General features: G+C 37.4%; 1 protein-coding gene across 2 annotated transcripts in view; it reads right to left on the reverse strand.

The window, feature by feature from the left end:
* NBAS (NBAS subunit of NRZ tethering complex) overlaps nt 1-27,261 on the reverse strand; it is a 190,213-nt gene that overhangs the window by 46,046 nt on the left and 116,906 nt on the right. For both annotated transcript variants that reach the window (XM_082049168.1, XM_082049167.1), the window contains 5 exons: nt 25,391-25,501; nt 21,830-22,080; nt 19,746-20,080; nt 9,661-9,879; nt 9,209-9,411 (listed from right to left, as the gene is read on the reverse strand). In XM_082049168.1, coding sequence (XP_081905294.1) covers nt 9,209-9,411; nt 9,661-9,879; nt 19,746-20,080; nt 21,830-22,080; nt 25,391-25,501 — 1,119 coding nt within the window. The remainder of the gene's footprint in view (nt 1-9,208; nt 9,412-9,660; nt 9,880-19,745; nt 20,081-21,829; nt 22,081-25,390; nt 25,502-27,261) is intronic.

Genomic DNA, 27,261 nt, shown 5'->3' on the forward strand with positions numbered 1-27,261 from the left:
CTAACACAGATTAGGTCAGCAAAATATCCATGTGTAATCTCATTACCTGAAAGATTTCATCTATATTGACTAAACAGATTAAAAGTTACACCTAAATGTCACCATCTTTTTAAATATCATCTTGCAGTATCACTATTGGTTTAGATCAATTTGACTATGACCTAATTCAAAACAGCACTATCTGATGATTCAGCAGATTTATTTTGCCACCCTCTCTGAGATTTAGTTTTGCTTGGATAAGTCAGGACGATGCTTACCAGAATGAACAAAACTAAAAATGAGGGAACATGTGGTCAAGAACGGCATGTCAGAAAGGGGAAGATTAAGCTGCCCATCGAGTGGCATCCACTGCGCATGTGCAGGAAAAGAAAAAGGTGAACCACGTTGCCCATCACACATTACAATTACACAATAATGTTCTTCTGCAGGTCAAAAGTTAGTAAGTATTGGGAAATAAAAATAATTTTAAAAATCACTTCAGTAAGAAAAAAAAAGCTTCACTCCTAATCCATTGCAAGTGACATTTTCTGCTAAGATTTTCAGCAAAACAGACCCAGGATGTGACTTGGTGCTCAATGAGGGAGGAATATTACACTGTGTCCCTTCGTTGAAACCATTCCAGCAGCAACACCTGGATCAGTTAGAAAAACAACAGTTTTGCCGGTCTTAAAGTTTGCCAGTGCTGCACTGAAGTAAGAAAAAAAAAGGCAAATAGTTCCCAAGTTAGCCTACTAAATGCTGAGATATTCTCTCTACGGTTAATCAGCAGATCAAAGCTCTTCTGCTACTAAAGATGTCAGCCTCTTCCTATACGATATTAATAAAAATGAATATATGTCCAGACTACCCTGGCCTGCCTAAAGCCAAAATGTGCTGTAGAACTGACTGTCATGTGTAAAATCCTGCAATATTTCTCATTTTTTGTCAAGAATCATGAGTGCTTATAATTTTGCCAGTTATTACTTCAGTAAGGTAAATCTATTATCTAAAAAATGATTATATTATATTGCATAGAGACCTGAATTTTTATAGCCTCCAATGTCTTCCTGCATTCACAGCTTTCTGGTTTTATTTTTATCTTAATAGGTAATCAGCACTTCAGTGAATAAGACTAGATTTGAAGTCAACGTGACTCCATTCAGAACAGATGCAAGATAATGTGCTGCATGACAAAATCTCAAAGCAGGAGCAGAAAGCTTGTAACACCAGCCTTCTTTTCCTCAAAAAATAATCTTACATATGACTATGATAGAAATGTGATTATTAACACCCATGCCACCATATGCCATCTAAATAGATTTTAGAAGAGTGAAGTTTATAGCTCAGATATTTTCCTAACCATCTTCAGAATAACTGGTAACAATGAAATTACAGTTGTTATAGTTTATGGTACAGAAATATCCAGGATTTCAGATTACCAAAGAGAGAGGATATCTGTACAAAAGATAAAAATCTATTTTCACAAAAACAAACAAAAATCCAACACATCAAAATAATCCAATACATCAACGGAACTGAATCATGCATTAAAACAAACAGACAAACAAACAAAACCCAAAAAAACAACCAAAACCAAAAAACCCACCAAAACAACAACAAAAACATAACAAAAAACCCCATAAAAACACCCTCATCCTTAACATTACACGAATACTGCAGAAATATGGAAATGGTTAAAAAAAAAAGGAGTATTAAAGTAATATTTTTACACAAGCAGCTACATGCATTAGGAGATGGTATTAAGTTTGTTTTAAAAATACAAAAAGCTAAGCCAAGTTAAGATACCAGAGTGAAGGCAGATATAAGCCACTTCATTAATGTTCTGTTTACAGGCCAAATTTAATTTTTCCTTTATTATGCATTTTGTGTTGGTTTTTTTTTTTCAATTAACTTTGTAATAAAAAGACAAAGGCCATTAACATGGCATATCTAAGAAACCTAGAAGATTACTTATAAAGCTGACATACTAAGAGCATGATGATTGTCTGAAACAGAAAAGGACGTGGACTACAGAAAAGATCTTACTAGCTCTACTTAGCTTAAATCATTTTTAGTGTACATAAGCAAATTTCATATCAAAGGAGAATGACCAGCAAACCTTATATTTTAGGTACTATCAAATTTGAAGACTGGTTCTGAACAGCCCTGGCACTTGCTCTTCAAAAGCCCTTCATCTCTCCAATTAGAAATGAAAGTCTTTAGCTTCCATTGCAACCAGGCTCTGAGAACCTCAAAAAACTTGGCTCAAAATAAATACATACCCAACACTTAATGGGCATTTCTGAAAACAGAAAGCCACTGTTTCATAAAATACACCTATGAAGCCAGTTCTCAAGTACAGTAGATGTACAAACATTTACAAAAAGCTTCAAGTTTGTCATATACAGGTGCTACTCCAGCGAGACCTGGACAGGCTGGAGAGTTGGGCGGGGAAAAATTTAACGAAATACAAGAGAAAGTGTGGAGTCTTGCATCTAGGTAGGAACAGCCCCAGCTTCCATTATAAATTGGGGAATGACCTATTAGAGTGCAGTGTAGGGGAAAGGGACCTGGGGGTCCTGGTGGACAGCATAATGACCATGAGCCAGCACTGTGCCCTTGTGGCCAGGAAGGCCAATGGCATCCTGGGGTGTATCAGAAGGGGGGTGGTTAGTAGATCGAGAGAGGTTCTCCTTCCCCTCTACTCTGCCCTGGTGAGACCACACCTGGAATATTGTGTCCAGTTCTGGGCCCCTCAGTTCAAGAAGGACAGGGAACTGCTGGAGAGAGTCCAGCACAGGGCAACAAAGATGATTAAGGGACTGGAGCATCTCCCTTATGAGGAAAGGCTGAGGGAGCTGGGGCTCTTTAGCCTGGAGGAGACTGAGGGGTGATCTTATTAATGTTTACAAATGTATAAAGGGTGAGTGTCACGAGGATGGAGCCAGGCGCTTCTTGGTGACAACCAATGGTAGGTCAAGGGGTAATGGGTTCAAATTGCAATACAAGAGTTTCCACTTAAATTTGAGAAGAAACTTCTTTCTCAGTGAGGGTGACAGAACACTGGAACAGGCTGCCCAGAGGGCCCTCTGAAGACATTCAAGACCCGCCTGGACACATTCCTGTGTAGCCTCATCTAAGTGTTCCTGCTCTGTCAGAGGGATTGGACTGGATGATCTCTTGAGGTCCCTTCCAGTCCCTGACATTCTGTGATTCTGTGACTCCGTGATTAAGCAAGAGGAAAGCAGAATCTAAACACTAAGTTGCAGTTAATTAGAATAAGGAAGTATTTTAAAAAGAAATCTAGAAAGATTGAAAGCTGGCATGCTTTTAACCTTAATATTGCCTTTACTGCCTAAAGATTAGAGAAACTAAAAAGAGATTACAGCTCATGAGACAAACAATCATGTCAAGTTTCCACAGATTGTTGCCTTGTTCTTTTCTTAATAATTAATGATTAGAAATAAGCAGCTACTAACAGAAACAAATATAATTAATGATGGATTAGTCTTCCACACAGATTATATGCATGTTTTAAGCAACCAAAGAGGATTCAGTGTTCACATCAAAACTCCTAGTTATGAGCCTTGTGTAATTACACTGATAAAGGCTTATTCTGATTTCAGTTCAGCTTCAGAAAAAGTGATGCATATTTAATCAAGTTTCTCACACACAGTAAAGTACAAAAATGCCTGAAAGGAGAATAAATTAACTTCATCTAATTGTTTTAACCTAATTACAGTATTTATTGAAAATACTTCATACTATCTTATTTCTCCAGCCTTATTTTCCTCTTTTTGTTTGTGTTTCCTCTAAATATCAGGAAAATAAGAAAACAATATATTGTTGGTGTGATCATTCAAAGCTGGGGAAAAGGTCATAACACCAAACCACTGTTTCCATCAGAAATGCCATGAAGTTATGATATTCAAGTCACAAAATTACTCTGCATGACCCCTGCTCAAGTGAGATCACATAGTAAAAAATATGGTTGGTTTGTTTGTTTGTTTTCCTTCTAAGTTAGCTACCCAGTCTAATAAAGTTGGTTTTACCTTCTTCATGACACATTGGCCATTAAACAAGAACTCAATATTTCACCAAACCTTTTTTACTTCCAAAATTCAATTAAATGCTATGCCCATCTGGACAGCTAAGGTAAGAAATTTGGGAGCTGCAGATGAGGGAGACCATCATGCCTTCCCTGAATATCCATCCATGGACATGCCTCCACTCAAGTATCAAGGAAAATCTCCAGTATATCATCTGAGTGATCGTAGGTAACGGATTAAATTGAATATTATATAAGTCTAATCAAACTACTATAATTATATTTTTTTTCTAAAAGTTCACAATTTCTACTGAAAAGGCAAATTTATTTTTGTTGATAGTAGCTGTTTCCATAGGCAAACAAGGACATGTCCAACACATATGTCATACAACGTATGCAGATAAGCTCTGCTGGAGAAATTTTACACATAGCAGTGTAAGAGTTTCTACTTTGAATTTTGTGTGCCAAAACTAGAAAGCCAAGAGAGATAAAAGGAATTAACAGAACTAGAAAATATTGCTCTGTATATTACAATGTAGGTACCTAATATTAGGCAAATAACTGTGTTATATTTAACAAGAGGTCTGTGTTCTGAGAAGGTGTGGTAGTTTTTAAGTCTGTGATATCGTATGCTGTTGAAAAATGAGGCTAAAAATAACTTAATCTTTCATAAAGGTAATACTTTCAAGAAGGTTACTCCGCAATAGCCAGTAAATATACTAACAACAAAAGATATTTTAATGTGTTTGAAGGGGAGTTGTACTTACGAAACCAAACGAATCACAGAAGTGGTGAATTTCTGCTTCCAGGTAAATCACCGACAACTACCATAATTTTTCACATCCACAGGCCTGTTTCACTTAAGGTTACAATACGTTAATTAGACTCCCTGTCACCATAGCTACAGAAAATCCAAGTTCAGTGTTATAACCTTACACCTGCTACTTTGGAGGTTAATTGTCAAAGAAGGAATTTTCCAACATGATCTCCTTTGAAACTATTGTATAAAATAACCACACAGTGTGACTTATCACAGCTCCACTAAATAAACCTGAAGAGTTTTCCCTTGAAATGTTGCATTTATTGAGTAGTAGTTTGCCATTCCAGGTACACAAGCAAGACTACTTGTTTAATTGCAGTTTTTGCCCATTAACATTGAAATGCAAGTATTGCACATAATAAGTTTTAATTTGTGTTCTGGTCTAGCTTGAAAGGTAACATCTAAGTGTAACATCTAAGAGATGCATCCATTTTTATTTGAAGTAACAACATGAATACCAGCAGGCTTAAGAGATGCCTAGCAACAACATTTCTTTTAATTGCTCCCTATATTTACAGCAATGCTACTTCATAATATTAACTTCTTACTGAATTTCAGAATAGGGAGGATATTATTTCAAGTGTTTTCTATTTTATTTTATGCTAGACTTTCACTTCATATTCTTTACCATTGTAACAGACAAACTTTCCATAGGTCACTATCTGTTCATTTATTATGAATGACATGATCTTCCCTTTCCCCTGAAAGAAGAGGGGAAGAAAAAAGATAAAATTATATTGATCACATTAGGTCACATCACACACCAAAGCTGTTTATCTGAAGCTTCCAACTAACTCTCCCACCTTTGCCTCTACCATTTTCTCTGCATCCCCTTCTTTACTGGGAATATGCTGTGTAAGAGTTACTGGTCATGGTCTCAGCCCTAGAACTTTAAACCAACTTGCAGATATCCCAGCCTTGCAATGCATATAAAGAACAAATAATTCCGTTCACAGAAAAAGTGTTGATAAGAAGCAGAGTAGAAAGGAGAATTTTAATAGGCTTCTCATATGCTGCATGTTAATGAGACTCATTACAGTTGAAATAACTGGACTTTGTGGGCTTTATGTCCAGATGCGTCACACGACTATATTCCAGTCAGAAACAGCAGGACAGTGATTATCTAAAGCCAAAATATTCTTTATCAAATGGACAAGCTCAGACAAGACAGACAACATTACTTGTGTTGCTGTGCAAAAGCTCTACCATCATTGAGGATACTATGAAAACTCTTAAACTGAGTGACAGGAAAAATCAATTTTCCGCCAAAGAGGATTGCAGGCACTTTGATAGGCTGCCTTCTTTTCATCTGAGCCACTTCAATCTGCTGTAACACACACATACATGCTGAAGAAAAGGTAAAGCCATAGATTATTTTCCATGCTCAACTTGTTTCTCTTTTCCTGGTATGTCCATTCAGATCTTCCTGCCCACACAATTTTTCTGTATGCAGAACAAGATAAATTCTCAAAGTTTTTTCTATCTGAACTGGTATTGGAAGTGATAAACAGTGTGTAGCAACCCTCTAAAAATGGAATACTCTCTTGTTGCATATATCCCTTTGGAACAGAAATACTTCAGAAGAGAGTTTTGTGAAAAGTTAAATGAGAAGTATCTGTTGATTTATCATGGATGATATAAAATTATCTTCTCTCTCTGCCTCTCTTTCCCCCACCCAAAAAGGAAAGTGGGAAATAAAATATTTCTATTGAAACCAGTAGGTTAGAGAATCAGTGGTATTTCACTTGGAATATTCAGTACATGAGAGAACTAGCCAGTAGGAAGCAACAGGTAGCACTCAGCAACATTAAATCTAAGAGAGCTTCCTCAAATGAAAAAAAAAATTCCTGATGAATTAATTTCACCTGACTGCAGAAAAAAACCAAACAACAAAAAAAACAAACCCAAACCTAAAATGAATACTTTTATGCTGCTCTGAAGGAGAAAGAGAACCAAAGACAGAAGGATTCTGAAGAGCTCATTGATATTCTGTCAACAATGATGGAAGAAAAAAAAAAAAAGAAAAAAAAGAAAAAAACCCCACACCTCAGGCTCTCTTCATCCTGGGAACACAAATACTGACAAATACTGACAGGGATGTAGATGTAAAAACCCCAGAACTTCATTCTCTGCTTGCTGTCTCTAGAACTTAACATCTCAGCTCTAGTTCAACTGCAATGGGGACTGAGTGCGCTCTCTGGTTAAGTTGTTCTGACAGGGAACATCAAGACAGACACACAGATTCCATCATACTAAGGCAAGGTCAGAGCACAGCTAATTCCTTGGTAGAAAAGAGGACAGCTTGCTCTTGTCCAGCTACAAAACCTTGTGGGCTTCCACATATCCTGCACCTTGTTAAAGAACAACGGCATGTTCACAGATTCATACATTTTCAATGTACGCTTGCCTTGTGTATTGACATGTGAGCCCCCAGACCACAACCCCGATCTCCTCACCACCCTAATAAGTATCTTCAGTTTTGCTGTGGCAGGAAAAAAGTTGAACCTTAAAGGACATGCTGAAGTCTCACATTACATGCCAAAGGAATTTTAGAATCACTATGGCTACAAAAGCTGTCAAATCTTATCAAATCTTAAAAGAGGGTGTTACAAATGGGAAACTGAGTTACAATTGAGCATAAACGAAAAAAAAAAAAGCAAGCAATAACATCATATTTCACTGAAATGCTTTGAAACACTGTGCTTAGCTTTCCCTCACCTCTGCTCACATCCTTACCATGTCTGCAAACACGTCCATAAGCAGGTGTTTTTAACAGTTCTGTATTCCCAGATACGACTAAATTCACCCAAATGCCAGACAAGTTAAAAGTTTCAACCTCAAACTTGTGATGAAAAGCCATGTCCCATCAAGGCTACAACCATGAAGTTCAGAGGCTGCAGGTAACCAAGCAGGCAGAACTTGTATGCAGGACTCTTCTCTCCTCCCTGGCCTACGACACAACTAGTACTGATGACATGTACCATGGCCACAGTAGGTTTAGACTGTTTCTCACAAGTGTTATGACTCTAATTTGGAAGCAAGACTTTAAAGAACGTATTCAACTAAAAGGTCATTGTATGGAAGTTAACACAAACCTTAAACTCGCTGCTAAAAAGATTCAGATGGTCAGCATCAACTGTATTTCATGTTCCTTGTGTCATCCATGTCTTGCCCAGATTTCAACAGAATTATTCAAGGATGTGTAAGTATAAACGGTGTGGAAGCTGCTTGTTTTGCACTTTCTGTAATCCTGCCCTATTTCTCCATGATTTTAGAGTAAGACATGACTGAGTTTGCTGGGGTTGCATGAACAGGTTGGTTATCTGTTTTGTGTCATGACATGGAAAAGATAATCCATCAGGTTTGGGGCTGTGAATCCCAGAAAAAGAAGGAGACAAAGCCCTGTTTCTGGTACAGTGTGCAGGATGGCTCACAGTATGATGACACTAATAACAGCTAGAAACAGTAACAATAACAACACTGATAGAGTTGAGCAAAACAATCCCCTTTGTCACATCAGAAACCTATTTCTCTCCAAGAAGTTAGCAGTTTGGGGGGGTTCAGGGTATAATTTTAAGTGCTGTAGGAAGCATAAGCGCTCACACTTGCAGTTTAATTTGGAGGTAGGGTGTGACACAAAGGAAGACGGAAAAAAAAGAGGCAAAAACTCCAAGAAACATTCTTTACGAGAACAAAGAAGAAAAAGGTATAGTCTGTATTTTAATGAGAGACAAACATATTTTTCAAAACCTTGTAAATAAAAACCAACCAAACAACCAAACCAATCCACAAAAACAACTCCCAGAAATACCCCAGAAAGTTATTCCAAAGATGAAAATTGTATTCTTCCTGTAGGAGCAGCTGTTGTAGCAGCAGCCACTGCTCAGCCTCTACTGTCCAGACACCTGCGTGAGAGACCCTCCCTTTCCAGCAAACATGCCTTTTGACTCTGTTTAGGGGGAAGAATCACACGCAATTGTAAATTTGCCAAAAATTCACAAGTGCACATACGTAGCAGAAAAATATTGTAAAGCCAACATTTCTAACTGAAAAGCACTCTCCAGTGAATAGGATCAGCTCTGCGGCTTGCTTTGTTCATATTGCCCAGGCTTCCCAAACTCAAAAAAATATAACTGTCTTATCTGAATATCAGATTATAGGTAGACAGGAGCATAAATGATCCAAGAACTCGTTTCCTGTTACTGCCCAATTTTCTGCAAAATCCAGACATTCAAGGCAAACAAGTACTCACTACCAAAAAAAAAAAGCAACCAGCCACACAAGCCCAACCCAACCAATTAAAAAAAAAAAATCAAACCCAGAAGAAATGTTTTGAGCTTATTTTGTAGCAATGTACTCACCTTAATATACATATAATATTTTTAATCGCACATTGGACAATATCCTTGGGAGAAAACCCCAGATCTCCAACAGCTACTTGTAACAACTGTTGTATCATGTCCAGGGGCTGACCATCTATACACATAGCTACTGCTTGGTCACGGATTTTTTCTTTCTCTGATCTTGACAGATCATATAAATAGCCATACTTCTGTAGTGTATCCTGTGAACAGAGAATTTTTGAACACAAATCAGTGTACTCTTTATTTACAGGGCTGTATCATTCGGTCTTTCTTTCTACCAAGATTTAACATACACTACAAAAAAGAAAAGATTGATGGAAGTGAATTTTTAAAAACCAGATCAACAAAAACAGAGGTATAAAACATGAATAAAGTCTGACAGAAGACTGATGTCCATCAGTGCTAGTCACGGCAATACTCAAAAGAAGCATTTGATCGGTAATCATTACCTGTTCGCTGTTTTTCAAGGAAGTGATAAAACTATGAGTGAGTGTTTCCAGATGAGCAAGAGATTGCTGCAGGTGATTTAGAGTTTCTTCATAAGCAACAGATGGGTTTTCAGCATCTTCCACGTCATTCTCAGAAGGTTTTTTTCTTGATTTCTCAGAAAGATGCTTGACTGCCTTAATAGCCTTCTTAGTCACTTCTATCCTGGCTTCAACTGGCAGCTGAAAAAAGATTACTCTATATTTAATCATTCATCATCTGTACGCCACTAGTTGTACTATAGCTGTGCCTAGAGGTCAGGTGGCTCCACTGCTCTACAGCACAGCAGAAAACTAAATTAAGTGTTTTATGAGAAACAAATTTATTTCTTAATAGTCATTATTTAAAAAGGATACGTATTCCATTATTTTCTTCTGCTGTCCTTCCTTTTATTGATGTTGATTCCTGCTCATTTTAAAATATATGAAAGTTCTTTTCCCTAATAATACTTATAGTTTTTATAGACTGCCACCTTATAATATTTGTTTGTAGTTTTTTTTGTTTGTGTTTTTTTTTGTGATTTTTTTTTTTTTTTTTTTTTTTTTTATTCTGCACTGAGATGTCTGGGGATTGTTTTACAAGATTAACTGAAAAACTCAAATGCTGAAAATTATCTTAAGGTTAGTGTTGTCAGATTTAGGTCAATGTTTAAAGTATCTCCTTAAGACCATAGTAAAACAGCAACAACTACGAACCAAACAAACCAAACCAAAACAAACAAACTGACCAATAAAACCCCCAAACAACAAACCCAACAACAACAAAAACACACCCCAAAAAAACAAACAAAAAAACCCCATAACAAAATGAAACAAAAAACCACCAGTATCAATACAGGCTGGGGGATGAAGGGATTGAGAGCAGCCCTGCGGAGAAGGACTTGGTGGTATCAGTGAATGGACATAAGCAAGCAATCATAGAACTAAAGAATCACATAGAATTAAAGACTCCACCACTTCACTGGGCAGCCTGTTCCAATGCCTGACAACCCTTTCCAGGAAGAATTTTTTCCTAATATCCCATCTAAACCTCCCCCAGTGCAACTTGAGGCCATTTCCTCTTGTCCTATCACTTGCTACTTGGGAGAACAGACCAACACCCTCCATGCTACAACCTCCTTTCAGGCAGCTGTAGACAGCAATAAGGTCTCCCCTCAGCCTTCTTTTCCCCAGACCAAACAGCCCCAGTTCCATCAACCACTCCTCATCAGACTTGTGCTCCAGACCCCTCACCAGCCTCATTGCCCTCCTGTGAACTCTCTCCAGCACCTCAATGTCTTTCTCACGATGAGGGGCCCAAAACTGAACACAGGATTCAAGGTGGGGCCTCACCAGAGCAGAGTACAATGGCACAATCTCTTCCCTAGTCCTGCTGGCGACACTATTCCTGATACAAGTCCAGAAGGCCAATCGTATCTTGGGCTGCATCAAAAGGAGTGTGGCCAGCGGGTCAGGGAGGTGAATCTGCCCCTCTGCTCCACGCTGGTGAGACCCCACCTGGAGTCCTGCATCCAGCTCTGGAGCACTCAGTACAGGACAGACATGGACCTGTTGGAGAGAGGCCAGAGGAGCCACAGAAATGATCAGAGGGCTGGGAACAGCTCTGCTATGAGGACAGGCTGAGAGAGCTGGGGTTGTTCAGCCTGGAGAAGAGGAGGCTCTGTGGAGACCTTATTGTGGCCTTTCAGTGCTTAAAAGGGACTTACATGAAAGATAGGGACAGACTTTTTAGCAGGGCCTGTTACAACAGGACAAAAGGGTAATATGTTTACACTAGAAGAGGGGAGATTCAGGCTAGACATGAGGAAGAAAGTTTTTACAATGAGGGTGGTTGAAACACTGGCCCAGGTTTCCCAGAGAGGTGGTCAATGCCCCATCCCTGGAGATATTCAAGGCCAGGCTGCATGGGGCTCTGAGCAACCTCATCTAGTTGAAGATGTCCCTGCTCATTGCTGGGAGGTTGAACAAGATGACCTTGGAAGGTCTCTTCCAACCCAAACTATTCTATGATCCTATGATGAAAGGGTCATTACAGTGTGTCAGAATGGAATTTAACACTTCAGAATGGAGCCTGGGCAGCTACCACAGATTCCCAGGCTTCCAGAAACCAAGAGTATGTTGGAAAAGGACATAGATGGAAATACTCTTTATACAGACAGTACTTGCAGCAAATTGTGCTTTTAAGTCATGACAGACACAATTTCAGCTATAAATCCAAAACAAAGTCTGAAATATTATTTTAAACATTAATGTATAATTCATTACTTTATAACTTCAAGGACAGTTTTTAAAGATGCAAGATACTTTGTAACAGGTTGGAGTCTCCTCTGCCTAAACGACAGCATTAGGTTTTTCAGTTACTGGAAACTGGATAAAGACATAGAAATAATTTTCATTATGAAATACATAAAAATAGAAAACAAATCTTAAATTTGCATGACACATTGAAAAGGAAAGAGGCTGAATTACCACAGAAAGATGAAAATTAAACTGCTATAGCACTGGTCATATGAAAGTCAAACTGATGTTTACATCATGAATTAAAGTATTTATTTATAAAGCCATTGAAAGCTTGATAATTATTACTTAGCAGAAAGTTTTATGGTCTGTAAGCTTCTCCCCTCCATGCTCCCCCTAAAAACAACCAGTGAAAGATGCTGGGTTTACTCCTCTGTTTTCATGCTGTTGCTGCAAACCACAGTGTGGTCTAACGGATGTCTTTTAATGATAAAAGCAAAATAGATGGACATTATTGTAAGAGCTAAGAAAACTTGCCAGTATTAGCAGGGTAAATACAAAGGGTATTTTATTATTAAGTTCAAAACACAACTCAGTTCCATTCCCACCAAAAGTAATTAATTGTGATTTTGTTACTTTGAACAATGTCTCCATATCAGGTTTTGCTCTAAGCGAGGAAAAAGTGATACTCTCCTCATCACCTTGAAATTTAACAGCCACAGATGGATTTATGTATCTGTTTTATAAACATGATAGAAGATGAAAGCAGCAACATATTTCATTTTTCCCCTTCTACTGTACATTCTATTGTTCAAAATGCAATTAAGAGATGCAAAAAGCAAACAATTTTAGTACTCCATCTAACTGTTATATCCTAGAGAACAGCATGAATATACTGCCAGTTTAGATGTCATGATGCCATAAGCACATAAAGAATAAAGCATTAGGAAAAAAAAATACAGGTTTTTTCCCAAGACTAATTTAATTTTTCATTCATATTTGCATAGTGCAAAATGCAGCACTACTAACATATCATTTCTCTGGTTATTTTATTACAGAGCATGAATGGCTAACCTCCATACTTCTAGTCAGCTTCAGTAATGAGATTGGGTATCATGCCCATTGATAAAAAAGAGTAGCTTAGGGGCCAGTTCAATCTTTGTTTGCATGTGGAGATTTCTCTTCAAAAAGCTTTTACAGTTTAAAAAGATTTTTAATTCTATAGGCTATAATGTGGAATGAAAAATCCTCAAAATCTGTTTTCTTTCATTTTCAAATCAAGAAACATCACATACTATTTCAGCTCAACAGATTTCACTCCTCAGGGTAAGAACTCATTTCAGGATCCAATTTCCTGCAGAACACATAAGTATTTCTTAATAAAGTATTGTACAAGTAATATTCACTTGCACATGGAGATGTTGACCGTGCCACTCTCATTGCCAGTGACTGGCAGGCAACTTTGAGATGATGGAAACAGGTCCCCTCCTTTTACTGCCACAGGAACCTGGGATCCCAGTAACACTGAAACACAGAATGGGTGAGCTTGGAAGGGACCTCTGGAGGGCACCTGCTCCAAAGCACCTGCTCAAACAGGACCACCTACAGCCAGTTGCCAAGGAGCATTCCCATGTGGCTTTTGAATATCTCCAGAGTGGGAGTCTCCACAAACTCCCTGTGCAACCTGTGCCAGTGATCAGTCACCCTCATAATGAAAAATGTTTCCTGATGTTCAGATGGAACAGTTTGGCCCAGCTCCCATCTCTGCCACTAAATCCCAGCTTTATATATTCCATCAACTAAATGTCATGTAGCCACAAGCCAACCAGATAATATAGAATGAAAAGTAAATTACATTAGTTAATTCAGATGTAGGTTAAACAGTTATGGAATAACAAAAGCTTGTTCCCAGTTTCCATTGCGGGGAGGTGGGACAGAAAAAGAAGAGCAAAAATCAACAAAACTTGTTGACTGAGATTAAGATAGTTTAATACATGAAGGAGAGAGGTAAAAAATATTAACAAACCAAAACTAAGCAATGCAAAGGCAATCACTCACCATCTCCCACAAGCAGACCAATGCCCAGCCAATCTCCCAGCAACAACCATCTTGGAGGACACCCACCACCATTTCTTACTGCTGAACATGATGTTATAAGGCATGGAACACACCTTTGGCCAGTCCAGGTCAGCTGTCCTGGCTGTGCCCCCTCCCCAATTTTTGCCCACCTGCAGCCTACTCAGGGCTAGAGTGTTGATATAAAGAGAAAGCCTGGACACTGTGCAAGCAACAGCCAAAACGCTGGGTGTTATCAACACTGTTTTAGTCACAAATTCAAAGCACAGCCCCATAGAGGCTGCTATGAAGAAACTCCATCCCTGCCAAACTCAGTACAGTTCATATGGAGATCACTGTAAAAGTTTTAATGCATGTAAGGAACTAGCTAAAGAAAAGACATTATTCATGAAGTTTCCTATTATGCAGTCCTGAAGTAGATCTAATTCAAACAACTACATTAATGGTAAGGCACAATGAAGTATCTAAAAATGTACTAGAAAAAGAGGTACTGTCAATACTAAAGCAGAAAACAAGGTCAGACAAAACAAACCAACTGAACTGGGGCATAGTGATACAAAAGTGATAAAAAGAAGCCAAGTAATTCAAAAGGTAATATCTGAATGCAGTCATGCTATGCAAGAACACTATTAACACACTTCTTGTACATCTTCAGGCAATGTCATGTCCTGTCTTTTTCCTTAGCATTTTATACAGCATTAAGAAATCAATCAGCCAGACAAAAGATACTGAACATTACTTTGGGCTTTTTTTTTTAAACCAAGCTTTTTTATACAATTATTTCAAATGACATTTAAAGTCATTAAAATTGAAAGATAAAATGATGCAGGTTAATATTCCCATTCCACACCCGTTTGGTGTGTGGTCAAAATGTGGACATTGTGTTCCTGCTTGAGCAAGAAGAAAATGGTTAAAAAAGCATTACTGACAGAGAGAAGAGTCAACCTTTCCATTAAAAACATCAAGTTGAAAGCCAAGTTCGTTCTTTGCATCAGAAGCTGGAGAATAAGTTGGATGGAATAGTAAACAAAAAATGTCAGCCACAGTTTGAACAAATGTGGCCAAGCCTATGGAAGAGCCTGTGTACACAAAATTTCAACTTCTCTTTCTCTATAGAAGACCTACCTGATGATGCCGCTGCTTGTTATTCTACTTTTGCTGTCTAAAGCTATAGTCTTTTCTTCCTAATCAATATATTGTGCCCATCCCCATTTGTGATGTGTGCTCAATAACGAAAACACAGCAATTAAAAAAGTAATTGTTTTCAGCTGTGGTTTTGTTTTTGGGTTTTGTTGTGCTGGGATTTTTTTCCAGAGTACTGTTAATCAACAAAGATCAGGGCAATGGCCTATGAGCTCTGAAACAGATGGTTCTTTGTAGATATAGCTATAGCACAAGGAACGAAATGTTGGCAACAAAGCAATAAAAACAAACCCCAAATTACCTAAAATGCTTCACACAGATCACACAAAAGGAATTGGAAATAATCAAGATTAAAAAGTTGATATGATTATTACTATAATGTAATTAAGAATCTATGAAGTCAGCATTACTTAAAAGCAAACAGGGCTCCTGGAAGAAAAGATGACCAACTCAAAATGCATGCAAAAATATAAGCAGAAGTTCCACTGAAGTTTTGGACTATCTCCCTTTTAGGGAAAAATCTGTTCCATACATGCAAATAGCTTTCGTGTGCCACTACGGAGGTGGACTGAATTATTATTTACTCAGAAAAACTTGAAAAGCTGTTCAGAAATAAAAACGTTCCTAAGTAGAAGTGCCACCCTCCCACTGCTTGCGGCAGTGAGCTGCTGTGGCCAAAAGATCAATACCTCAGACCTTCAGTGTGTGAGGAGGGTACTGATGAGTAAAGGACTTCACCTGTTTCATTTACCACAAACGCAACAGGAATATTGCATCAGTCTCTACTTTCTTCAACTTAACGGGGATGCTGGATCCAAAGAAAAGCTGTGATAATAACGCAAGAACTGGGAAAAACAGAAAAAAAGAAAAAAAAAAAAGAGAGCAGAAACCTTCCCAAGGTCAGTCTATTCAGGCTATCAAAGCCAAGTTTAAGCTGCCTCTGCTGAATGTCTGACTGTGGAAGTAAATTTTGATGAATACCTCTTTAGTATAGAAGACAAAAGGTCTATAGGTGGAATTCAAAACTAGAAAAATTCAGCTTAGCAAAAAAAGGCATTTTTAAAAAATAAGCTGTGAATAATTAGCTGCTAGAGCAATCAAGGATTACTCTGGATTCACAGGTTACCCTTAACTCCTCAAAAAATGTAAAACACATCCTAAAGGATATGTTGCAGATCAACAAATACTAGAAGCAGTCTGATTTGTCTCACACAGAATATACAGTACATTAAGCATATTACTTTGGGTCTATGATTTACTGAAGTCCCACTATGATGCATTTCTGCTCACACAGTTCCCACCATCCAATGTCACCACATCTCTGAACACTTAGGGTTGGGGAACTGAATCTCATCTTCCAGGTAGTAACTATTTTCTAATGATTGCAAGAAACATGGGAGAAAAGAATCTCTGAGCTCTGAGAGCCAAGAGCATCTGAAATCTCACCACACTCTAAACCACAAGTTCACGCTACAACGTTAGTTGCCCTTTCACAAGTGCAAATTCCTCATCCATTTCTCCAATTTAGACATTCTTTCAAGTCCTTTGCCCAGTCAAGCGCTGCTCATTCATCCACCCTCTTATTCAGTCACTGCTGGTCCAACTCATTGGAAAGTTAATTATCCTTCAATTTTTCAATACTACCTCCTTCCTCTCAGACGTGATTTACTAGTAGGACAGAAGGAGCAACAATGCACTTAACAGCAACAGCATCTTCACACCATGTAAATGCAAACTATTTCTCTATGTGACCAGGAAGAAGATTCTGAAATATTAATACATCAGACTTCTAGTTGCCCTCTCTTGTTTACCAACCATGCTGTAATTATTGACATTACACACAAATGCAGTGTCTCATGCTGAAATATATATTTTAAAAAGAAAAAAAGAGCAAATGGAAAGACATAGGTGAAGAAAAGGGCCTCCTGCAAAATTCCAGCACATTCCTGTCTTTCTCACTAAGAATGAAAAGTTGCAGAAGTCAGCACTAAATCCCTGTGTTTTCATTCCCTTTGGTACAATTACATATTCTGCTCCCAGGTTCTCTGTCATATCAAGGGACACAGAAGCAGAAGCAGCTTCCTATTGCTTTTTTGGCCTGTCACCTGCCTCTGCTTACTACTGCTGATATATTGAAAGGGTGGGGGATAATACGACGTCTTGCTTCCTAAATTCCCACATCATGACAACAGCACTGGTACCCTTGAAGTTCAACTCATGTAGCCTCTGCTGCTATGTAGTGTAGCACTACCCCTCATCACGCAAGACTCTTCTTGATCATTTCTGACCAAGAAGGGCTTGATCATTTCTGACCAAGAAGGGCTTTTAGATGGAAGTGCTGTTCCACAAGGATAATGATGGAGTGCGTTTCATCACCTCACTGACCGACTCCATCTCTCCTTCCCCCCTCTCCTTTTCTAATTCTGAGTGGGTGGGAAGGGGATGGTGTGTGTGCAGCAGTTGCTTTTTTAATCTTTTTTTTTTGCAAATGGGGAAGGAGACAATTCACCTCTCAGCACTCCTAAAAAACCTGCTTACACTGCCTCGCTTTAAGCTTTCTCTCAAGGTCCACTTCAGTTTACCATAAATTTTCTGTGTGTGAGAAAACTCAGCTGTCTTAGCGACAACACAGATTATTTGATCATAACTACCACTTTTTTTTGCAGCATTTCCATGAAATACAGAAATGCGCATCTGTTGTGGGAATGGGAAACTGATATAAAAAGTACTTGGCCATAGAACTGGGCTGGGAAGAAAGTGCTGAATTAGTGATTATAAGAGTGATCACATGACCAGTGTAGTCTCAGAACAGGATAAAATTTTAAGTAAAAAGTGCAAGCCAAAAGGCAGTTTTTATATATGAAGCATTTTTCAAATCAAACTTAGAGGAAAGAGATGTCTGAGAAATGTATCCAGGTTCTACAACCACAGTTTTTCATTGTACACTTCCACTTGAAAATTGGATGGGATCCTGATGCAAAACTAGCTGCAAACTGGTGAAACAGCTGTTTCATTCCCAAACCCAATGCAGTAGACACACTAAATCAGCTGATTTGACCAACTGTTTCAAACACTTCTTGAGTACCCTTCATGGCCACAAAGCTAACAGATTTCTGCTATAAAAGTTCTGCTTGGCCATCAGCCACAATAATCCTGTCATCAATATTTCCTACTCATCTTAAGAGAGTAGAGAAACTGTATTAGAATCCTGAACAGAAATAAAGAAAAATAAAGAGCGTGTTTCAAAACAGAGCCAACAGTGGAGGCCAGCCATCCCCTCCCTGCACCATTCACCTGGAATAAATGAGAACTCATCTTGAAATGCTCAAGATATATTAATAGCAAGAGTTTCAAGTATATGCCAGCATCGATCATACATGAGGACAGTATTTCCTTCTCATCAGAGGACAGTCAACCCCTGGCTGCCCCAGCCCAGGGACAGGTCTGGCAACTGAGATCTCAGGATGAGTGACAGGATCTCCCGATAATCATGAAACACTCAGTACGATCATGTGATAAAAAGGTTCACAACACCTAAACAAGACAGTGGTTCTGCTGAACAGGCTTAAGAGACAGCTGATGAAATCAGCGATAAAACATGTTGGTTTAGCATCACAACGAGATCAAAGCACAAGTTTGGAGCTGGCAAAGCTTTTCATTTTCCAAGGATTTCAAAGAATTTTTTCCACCCAATTCTGGTATAGATACAGGTTAGATGGGCTCTAATAAATTTATACTGATATTATGGGAACACTACAGCAGTATCCAAAGAGGAAACAAATTAAAATTCATATCACTGAACATAGTGAATAAACACCTCTGGAAAATGAGCACAATCCAGAACAGGGAAGATAATGACACAAAAAACCCCACAAAACACCTCCTCTTCATCAGTTCTTTGTTTCAGATGAAGTTAGTGAAGACATCTCAAGATCTTTTAATAAGGAAATCTCTAATAAATCTCATCTCTTTCCTTTTTGTGCTTGGCAGTAAAGGTATGTAAGAAAGCACAGGTAAAACCTTATGTTAGAAATATCCTCATAAGTAGGTTTCACTGGGTAAAAAGAAACTGCAGATCTGGCAATATGTGTTACAGACATGAAAGCACGCTCTTTCAATAACAGGCTTTCAGCCAGATGGAGATTATGACAGAGTTTATCATTTATATTATTACAGTGCCTAGAAACCATATGCATTGCCCAGAACACTTCTCTGTGGAGTATCCTACTCAGAATGCAAAAACCTGCTACTAAACACCAGCCTGCGGCACAATGAATTTTAGGATGAGTGCAAGTAAAATAAATAAATACACAAGAAGAATATCTTATTCTCTGCTGAACCAGAATACAGAGACTTTGGGATTCCACCAAAAACTCTCTTATCCAGAGAGCTAACTCCTCTAACTGAATAAAAATCTTTTTTTTATACTCGCAGGTATAAAAGGAAGGGGTAGGCAGAGGCAGACAGGTTTATGAATTTATCTTTAAAAACTGTAAAATGAAGAATGTAAACTTTGTTGAGACTTTCTCCTTCATACTACATTCAACTATGCTTCACCTGAGGCCTCAAATTCTTTAAATATATCTGCTTACCTTTGTGACAGCTCTTGAGGAAAACGTAATTTCATCAATAAAAGTGACAATATCAGCTGGATCAAGTCTATCGAAGTACTTTGAACACATATCATATGCATGTAGCCACTCCTCCATGGTCTCTGGTATTTTTTTAATGAGATGCTGATCACCATTCCAGAAAAGCTTTTGTAACCAGACAGTATAAACAGAGCTTGGTGACAGCATGCTGCCATCATTTTTAGGAATTTTGTGAGCCAGTTTGGAAATAGATAAGATATTTTGACTTGTAAGGATGGGCTCCAGTGTTTCCAGAGGGTTTTCATTTTCATCTGTTAGCTTTTTGTAATTAAGACCTATTGACACAAGGAGAATGAGGCAAACAAAATAAACGTTATTCATAGTTAAATCTACTAAAACTCTACATTTTTTGTGTAAAACAATCATTACTAAAACAGTATCTGCAGAACCAGAAAGACTCCCCTCCCTCTCCTTTGACAATCATACATATTGACAGACTGGGGAGGAAGACAGGTTTGTGTACACGTAATGCTGGGATTTTATGATGTCCTGATGCATGTGAAACCTCTCACTCCCTGGAGCATATTTAACGTTACATATCAATACAAACTAAAAAAGTAATTCTCAAAGAAAAAATAATATGTATATAGTATACAGAACTGTGCTACTATGTTTTTAATATAAAGCCAAGAAAAGCCCAAGCACCTCAAGACATAAGTCTTTAATAATTAAAAAAGATGAATTCTGGTCAGGTAACAATTGGTAAACTAAATGAGGTCAACTAGAGACAGAACACACAAATACATTTACATGAATAACTATATAATACAAGAGTCCTGTTACTACTTCGGTTCCCACAGGAAAACTCTTGCAAATCATCCTAGCAACAACAAAATATTTCTAGGAACAATACTACTTTATTCTCTAAGCATATAATTCCTAAGACAACCAACTTCTATTGCCATGGTTTTTTTCATATGCTTAGGGCCTGCAACCTCTACAAACACTTTGATATTGATCCTTGCCTAAGATCTATGAATATGCTCAACACTGAGAATTTTAATTGTGTGATACAATAGATTCAATTTTTCACTGTACAAAGTGATTAATTTATGTCTGATGTATGGTTCTAGAACTTTTTTTGGGGGGTGGAGGGGCAACATTTAAAAACAGCTTTGAAGGGAAACAATAACTTCTTGTCAGATTTTTCTTTGACAAGAATCACAGAACTCAAGTGTTTAAACACATCAATAAGAACTAAAGGCAATTCCTCCTCCTCCAAAAAATACTGCCTTTTTTTGCCTTCCTGCAACACATAAATTCATATGCACAGTCTCTCAAGCTTCTGCAGCAAAGTTAGTGTCTGACACACATGAGGTTCCAGTATTGAACAAGTAATTCAGCCCCATGGCAGGTCATCCCATACAGTGTATATTTTTCATTTCGAAGCTGGATTTGGAGTTATTCAAATGAAATTCAAGATACTGCTGACACTTGACTAAGAAGCAAATTGAAACTTGTGTTCAAAATTTCAGAGTGCTTTCCAGCAGTTCACTTTTATAGGCATTGTCTGATAATGTAGGAGGACAAATAATGTTGCAGTTCTGCTAAAGTAAAAGGTAACACCAACAATAAAACATAAAATAAAACTACCCTCTACTACAAACAAACAGAACACTTGAAGTTCCTAATATACTATGTAACTCAGACTTTTCAAAGGTAAACTGTCTTAAATTCTTTGAGAATATTCATGTTAAACTTGCAGTGTTAAAAAGCATGCTCTAGGAGGTCTGTATTTTTTCCTTAAAAATTCACTATGAATCATTGCCACTAATTTTAACTTGTATCACCAACCCTGCTTTAAAATATTTTTTGCTTGCTGTGATAAACCAAATTTCCAGTAGTACAAAGAGAAGAAACTTACTCCTACAAGATATGACTAACCTACTAAATCACTTCATCTGATACGCTCACTGAAAAAAAATTACCTGGAGACTATAAGCTAGATAAGCACAACCGTGTCAACACTCACATAAAAGAATAATAAACACAGCTATGAAGAAAAGAAATAGGAACTCTCCTACCTGGCGCAACTGCTTTGAATTTTTTCAGGAGTCGGATGTGAGTTTCAGGTTTAAGAGGATGCTTCACCACTTCCGAGCAACCACAGTTTTCAAGGAGTGTAAAGTAATAAAGCAACCGCTGGTGATCTCTGCCTTCAATGCCTGGGTAAACGTATTTAGCCATGTGTTCCTGTAAGCTTTCAGGACTGGTTTTCAAAGTCTCAAACAGACCAAGGCTTTGTGCTCTTTCTTCTATTTCCACTGTCGATAACCTGCGTTTAGAAATAATTTTAGCTTTAAAGGCCTGGACAAGCCATGAAAGACGCTTCAGCTGTGCATTTGGGAGACAGGACAACACTTCGTTTAAGGTTCAACTTTGTAAGACATTTTGAAAGAGTAAATAGTCATTCATAAATATTTAGATGGTTGTTATTCTCCAAAAACAAAAGCTAAGGAGCACTTTTATTTCCTGATCTGTTGACTTGGACATGTAGATTAAGGTTTGTGAACACTGATGTGGGATTCAAAGCAGCATCTCAGATCTCTAAGCATACCTATATGTAAAAGTAGACATATGTCCCAAGTATGTGTACAGGAAGCCTTTTAGAACAAAACAACAAAACAAACAAAAACCTCACAAACAAACAAACTTATGTTTGAATGATGCTAGAAATTCCTATTGCCCAATTTTAAGTTAGCTCAACCTATTACATTCTATTTTCTGTAGTCAATGAGGACCTATGCGTGCTTTGAGATATTATCACTGAAAATTGGCTCGTGTTCACTGGTTAATCTATTTGACACTATTATTCATGCTTAGCATATTTCATTTGACAGTTCTATCAAATTGCTTCTCAAACTGTCATCCATGAAAGCTTATGAAAATACCAGCATGTCTTGGGTTGACCTCAGCCAGTCTCCCAGTCTCACTGCTTCAGGAAATCTTTTTCCTGAGCCTTTTGAAAAGAATACATTAGCTCTTTCACAGCACGTATCCAGACACCTCCAGCTGACTGCAGAAAAGACAGCTGAATGCAATCACTCCTTTCTTCCTCACCTGGGAGAAAAATGGGTGCATATCAGGTGAGCATCATCTCAAGTTTATACCTTTCTCAACTGAAAGTTTTACCTAAAATCTGAGGAAAGAAGTAAGCTACAGATGACTATCACCTTGACTCTCCCCAGAGTCCAATCATATGCCACATGAGGTGGTACATTTCATTTGGAAATCTGATGTCTTCTAAACCCATTTGATTTTCTTCTGCCTTTAAACTGATTAAATTAGAATTTCAACATCACTTTTTCCTGAGTATAAATGCCACATGTAAGTTAGTGTTTCTCTTTGATATCCAAGTAAAATATATTCCAGTTTCATTCTTAAAGATGATTTTCTTACAGAAAATACTACAAACACAACCTTCTCTCAGCTTAAAAAAGTTTCTCTGATTTCTGAGGGAGAATAAGTTATTTTTGAACTATTTTTACATCTAGAATATAACCCAGTTAATTCTCTAAATTCTTGTTGTCAAGTGTTCTACCTTATTAATGGAAATAAGTACAATATTAATGGAAATAAACCATCAGTCACTCTTAGCATCAGATAAAACAGACACTTGGATCTGATGTATTTCAAAAATGTAATCTGAACAGATTTTTCTGTCCAGACCCAAAGTTCAAACTAAATGCTAGATGGACATGAAATTATACTAACAGGATCTACAGAAGTTTGCCATGTTTTTTGCGGTGGGGCTGGTGGTGGATACGAAGGGTTCATCATGCTGTTCAGAAAGATTCTTGAATAATAGATTCTGTGACAGGCAAACATTAAATTTCCTGTTCCTTATATAACCAAATGCATTTTTTTGATTTCTGGTATTCAAACGTGATCAGATTTTTCAAAAGAATCAATGGAATTTCTATCAAATTAAAAAAAAATGCAATTCTAAACAATTTTCACGACTTAAATTCACAGCATAAAAGAAAAAGATGTGCTATTTATTGGTCAACAAGTAATCAAATAAACAGTTAATACAAACTATGCAAGTGCTTCTCTTGAGCTTCTCCCTTCGTAAAGTGGCTTATAGAAATACTGCATATTTGGTTAAAGAGATTAAGTCTTAGAATAAACTTCTTTTCAATTCAGAATGAATGCATAACGAGACATGCATTATTAATGCCATAATCCCAAGACTAAAATAGACTGTAATGGCCATATGCTGTCAATCAACTTTAAAATGAGATTATGATACAACAAAAACATACTCAGCAGCATATTATGCTATTATACATCAATTTTCAAGAGTTTTTTGAATTTCATTAGGGAAAAGGTTGTTACTTTGTACATCAGTGATTTCAGAATTCTATGAATACTAACTCATGGAGGACAAGAACAAAGAAAACGACAGAAATCTGTTGCAAAATACCTTAGGTATTATTCTAGTCCCGGAGAAGTCAGCTGGCTCTTTCACATTCACCCCAGTGTTGCTATGTTTATATCCTGACTGTCTATTTTGTTTAAAGCACTAAATAATTTAGCAGCATCAAAATTTAGAGGGTATGACTCCTCTGTTTTCTGGAGGAAGCAAAGAAAATCTTAGAATGCTATTTCATCTTCTCAGATCTTGCACCAGCATCTATCAGACTTTGTTTTTTATGCCTCATGTTTTATAAAACGTTTTAATGCTTTTTAATTAATAGTTAATGTTAAGAGAGGTACAAATGCTGCTGCAAGCTAAAGCTGCTTTCACAATTTAAAATTTGAAACAAACTAGACTAATTTGATCATGTCTGTCAGAACAGTAGATAAGAGCTGCTGTATTACACAGGGGGCTCTACATCACTGTCGTCTGAGTGCACTATTCAGGCAAGTAGCTCAGTCTTTCATCAAATGGCTTTATTCATCTTTCAGTGGGCAAAAAGTACTTGTCTTACTGACAAGATGTCAAAGTTAAAAAAAAAATAAAATAAAAAGGGTCTGGAACCAACTACGGAACAGAAACAAAAAGCATCCCTCTCCTTATGCCCCCACCAATGCCCCATCTGTTCTGCTAGAATCTTGTAGGCTGGAACAGTTCCAAAGAAACAGTTTTTAAAAAAAGTGCTTCTATAAAAAACTGAAAGCGAAATGAATAGATAATAATATGAATGGAAAGCTCCAATATATTAATTTCCTTTCCTATTATGTAGAAGAGAGATCAATAAACAGCTAAGTTTGAGGTTTTTTTAAATCATTGTATAAAAACTATTAAGCTTCAAGACATATTCCAAGAGGTTGTAAAAATAAGATAAGTTGTTATTGGAGAAGAGCACTAAGCTTTCAAAGCCGTTGAAACCTAAACACAGAAACAAACTCAGAAGAACAATAAGACACCGATGGACTTTATCCTTGCTTGTAACACCTATTTTCATGGCCAGTTACAAAAGCATCGCATGGTAGAGACAAAAATTCCCAAAGTATCACAACACAAGAAATACGGAAACACAAACCAAACTATACCCCCAATATACTTCAATTTTCTCATAGGTTAGCACATATTTCTGTGTAAAGAAATTGTATGTGTATTTGCAGGGGAGACAACTTACCCACTGTCAGTGAACAAAAATTCCAGATGGGTCATATAAACCTCCCAAAGCGGAACACTGTATCGCTGAGCCAAAGAAACAGCAATCTTGTAGACATTTTCTTCAAGTGTTCTTATAGAGGAGAGACATGAGAGGAAAGAAGGAAAAGTTACACTAAGCCCCTAGAGACACCACAGGAAAATAAATATTTACATTAGAAAACTATTTCTTTTTATATTTTTTTCTTCATAAACCAAGAAACTAGAATCACAGTTAAATGAAAATACACAAAGCATTCTGGTTCTTAATGAGAGTTTCAGCTTCACCTTCGTGCCAAAGAAAAACCTTCTGTTTTCATTTCATTTCTATTACAAAGTGAGAAAGGATGTAACGTGTTGCAGTTGGCACCTACAGTGTTCTGGCACGACCGGTATGTAGGTCCTTAAAGCTCTTCCTAGAAGTTCACAGGCAGAAAGACTCTGCATGTTTGCAGACTAAAAGAAGGTTTGAAGATGTCCAGCTCCACTCCGTACGTGTCTTAAAAATATCAAAATCTGTTTTTTTTATTATTGTATATTCTTTTAACAAAACAACAGATGCAGAAGCTGTTAAGTGATCAAAGCCTGAAGATAACTTCATATTAATTTCTACTAATCTACTAAAGTTCATATGGTTCAACAGACACAGGTGGTTCTTGTTTTTAGGCTGGTATAGGAGCAATATTATTAAGGCTGATGCTGTGGTGTTTGTTTGCTTGTTTGTTTCATCAGAATAATTCCAAGAAAAAGACTATCAGTCACCTGTCATGAACAACTTCTTTAAAACTGCATTTAATGTGAATTCTGCTGACCCTATTTGTCTAGATTCTGTAATTAAAAAGTCATTTGGGAATAAGGAAAAAAGCCTTACAGAACAAGAACTATCACAATATACAATAGCAACTCTCAGTAAATTAGTTTACAAAATTATATTAATATAGGACACATGTTAACTCCAGAAACTTGAGTGACTTTATCATATTCTGTTTAACACCTTCCTTAGGTTCTTTACACTGTTCTCTGCAACCCTGAGGGGGTAGGGCACAGGCAACAATAACTTCTAGTACATTTTAGTACAGCATGATCCGTATATGTCACTAAAAGGAAAGTGGAAAACCCTACGGATTAGAGAACAAATCCTCCCTGTTCTTTTTCTTTGTCATTTACAAACATAGCTCTATACTTTATCTTGATCTATGCTAAACAAGGCTGACAGCTGGAGTCTATGACTTTCTTGCCACTGTAGGTGCACAGCTGACATATCCATACACCTCAATTCTGATTTTTAGACACTCAATCCAACATATCATTACATTCCACTGTGACAGATACTGTAAAGTTAAAATAAGACATACGATGCAGAGTAGAAAAGCAGAATGCCAAGAAAGAACATAATGCTAAAAAAACTTCACAATCAGCTATCAGAATAGCCTTTGCATTGTAACTATTGCTATAGTAGTTAAAAACCCACAAACACATGTAAAAAACAAAACCAAAAACAAATTATAAAAACAACGACAAAATCCACAAGTAGTGATATGGCAAACCCTGAAAAATATTAGGCACTTTACGTAGAAAGACACGTATGCAAAGTAAAGGGGGAATAAGACAAGTATTACAATTAAAAGAAACATATTTTAAGATAAATAAAAGTATGTATTGAAATACATTGAAGAAGAGGAAGACAAAAAATTCCACACACTATCCTGTCTCTTCTATTCCAATGGCCACAGCACCTTCCCTCTGATTTTCCAGCACGGCAAGGCTGCCTGAACCCAACCTCTTGAAACTAGACTCAACACTTCAACACAAACAGATGCTTTTAAGGCAGCAAGCAATGATGTATGTGCAAGA

The sequence above is a fragment of the Streptopelia decaocto genome (assembly GCF_964273445.1).
Source record: "Streptopelia decaocto genome assembly, chromosome: 3".
Lineage (NCBI taxonomy): Eukaryota > Metazoa > Chordata > Aves > Columbiformes > Columbidae > Streptopelia > Streptopelia decaocto.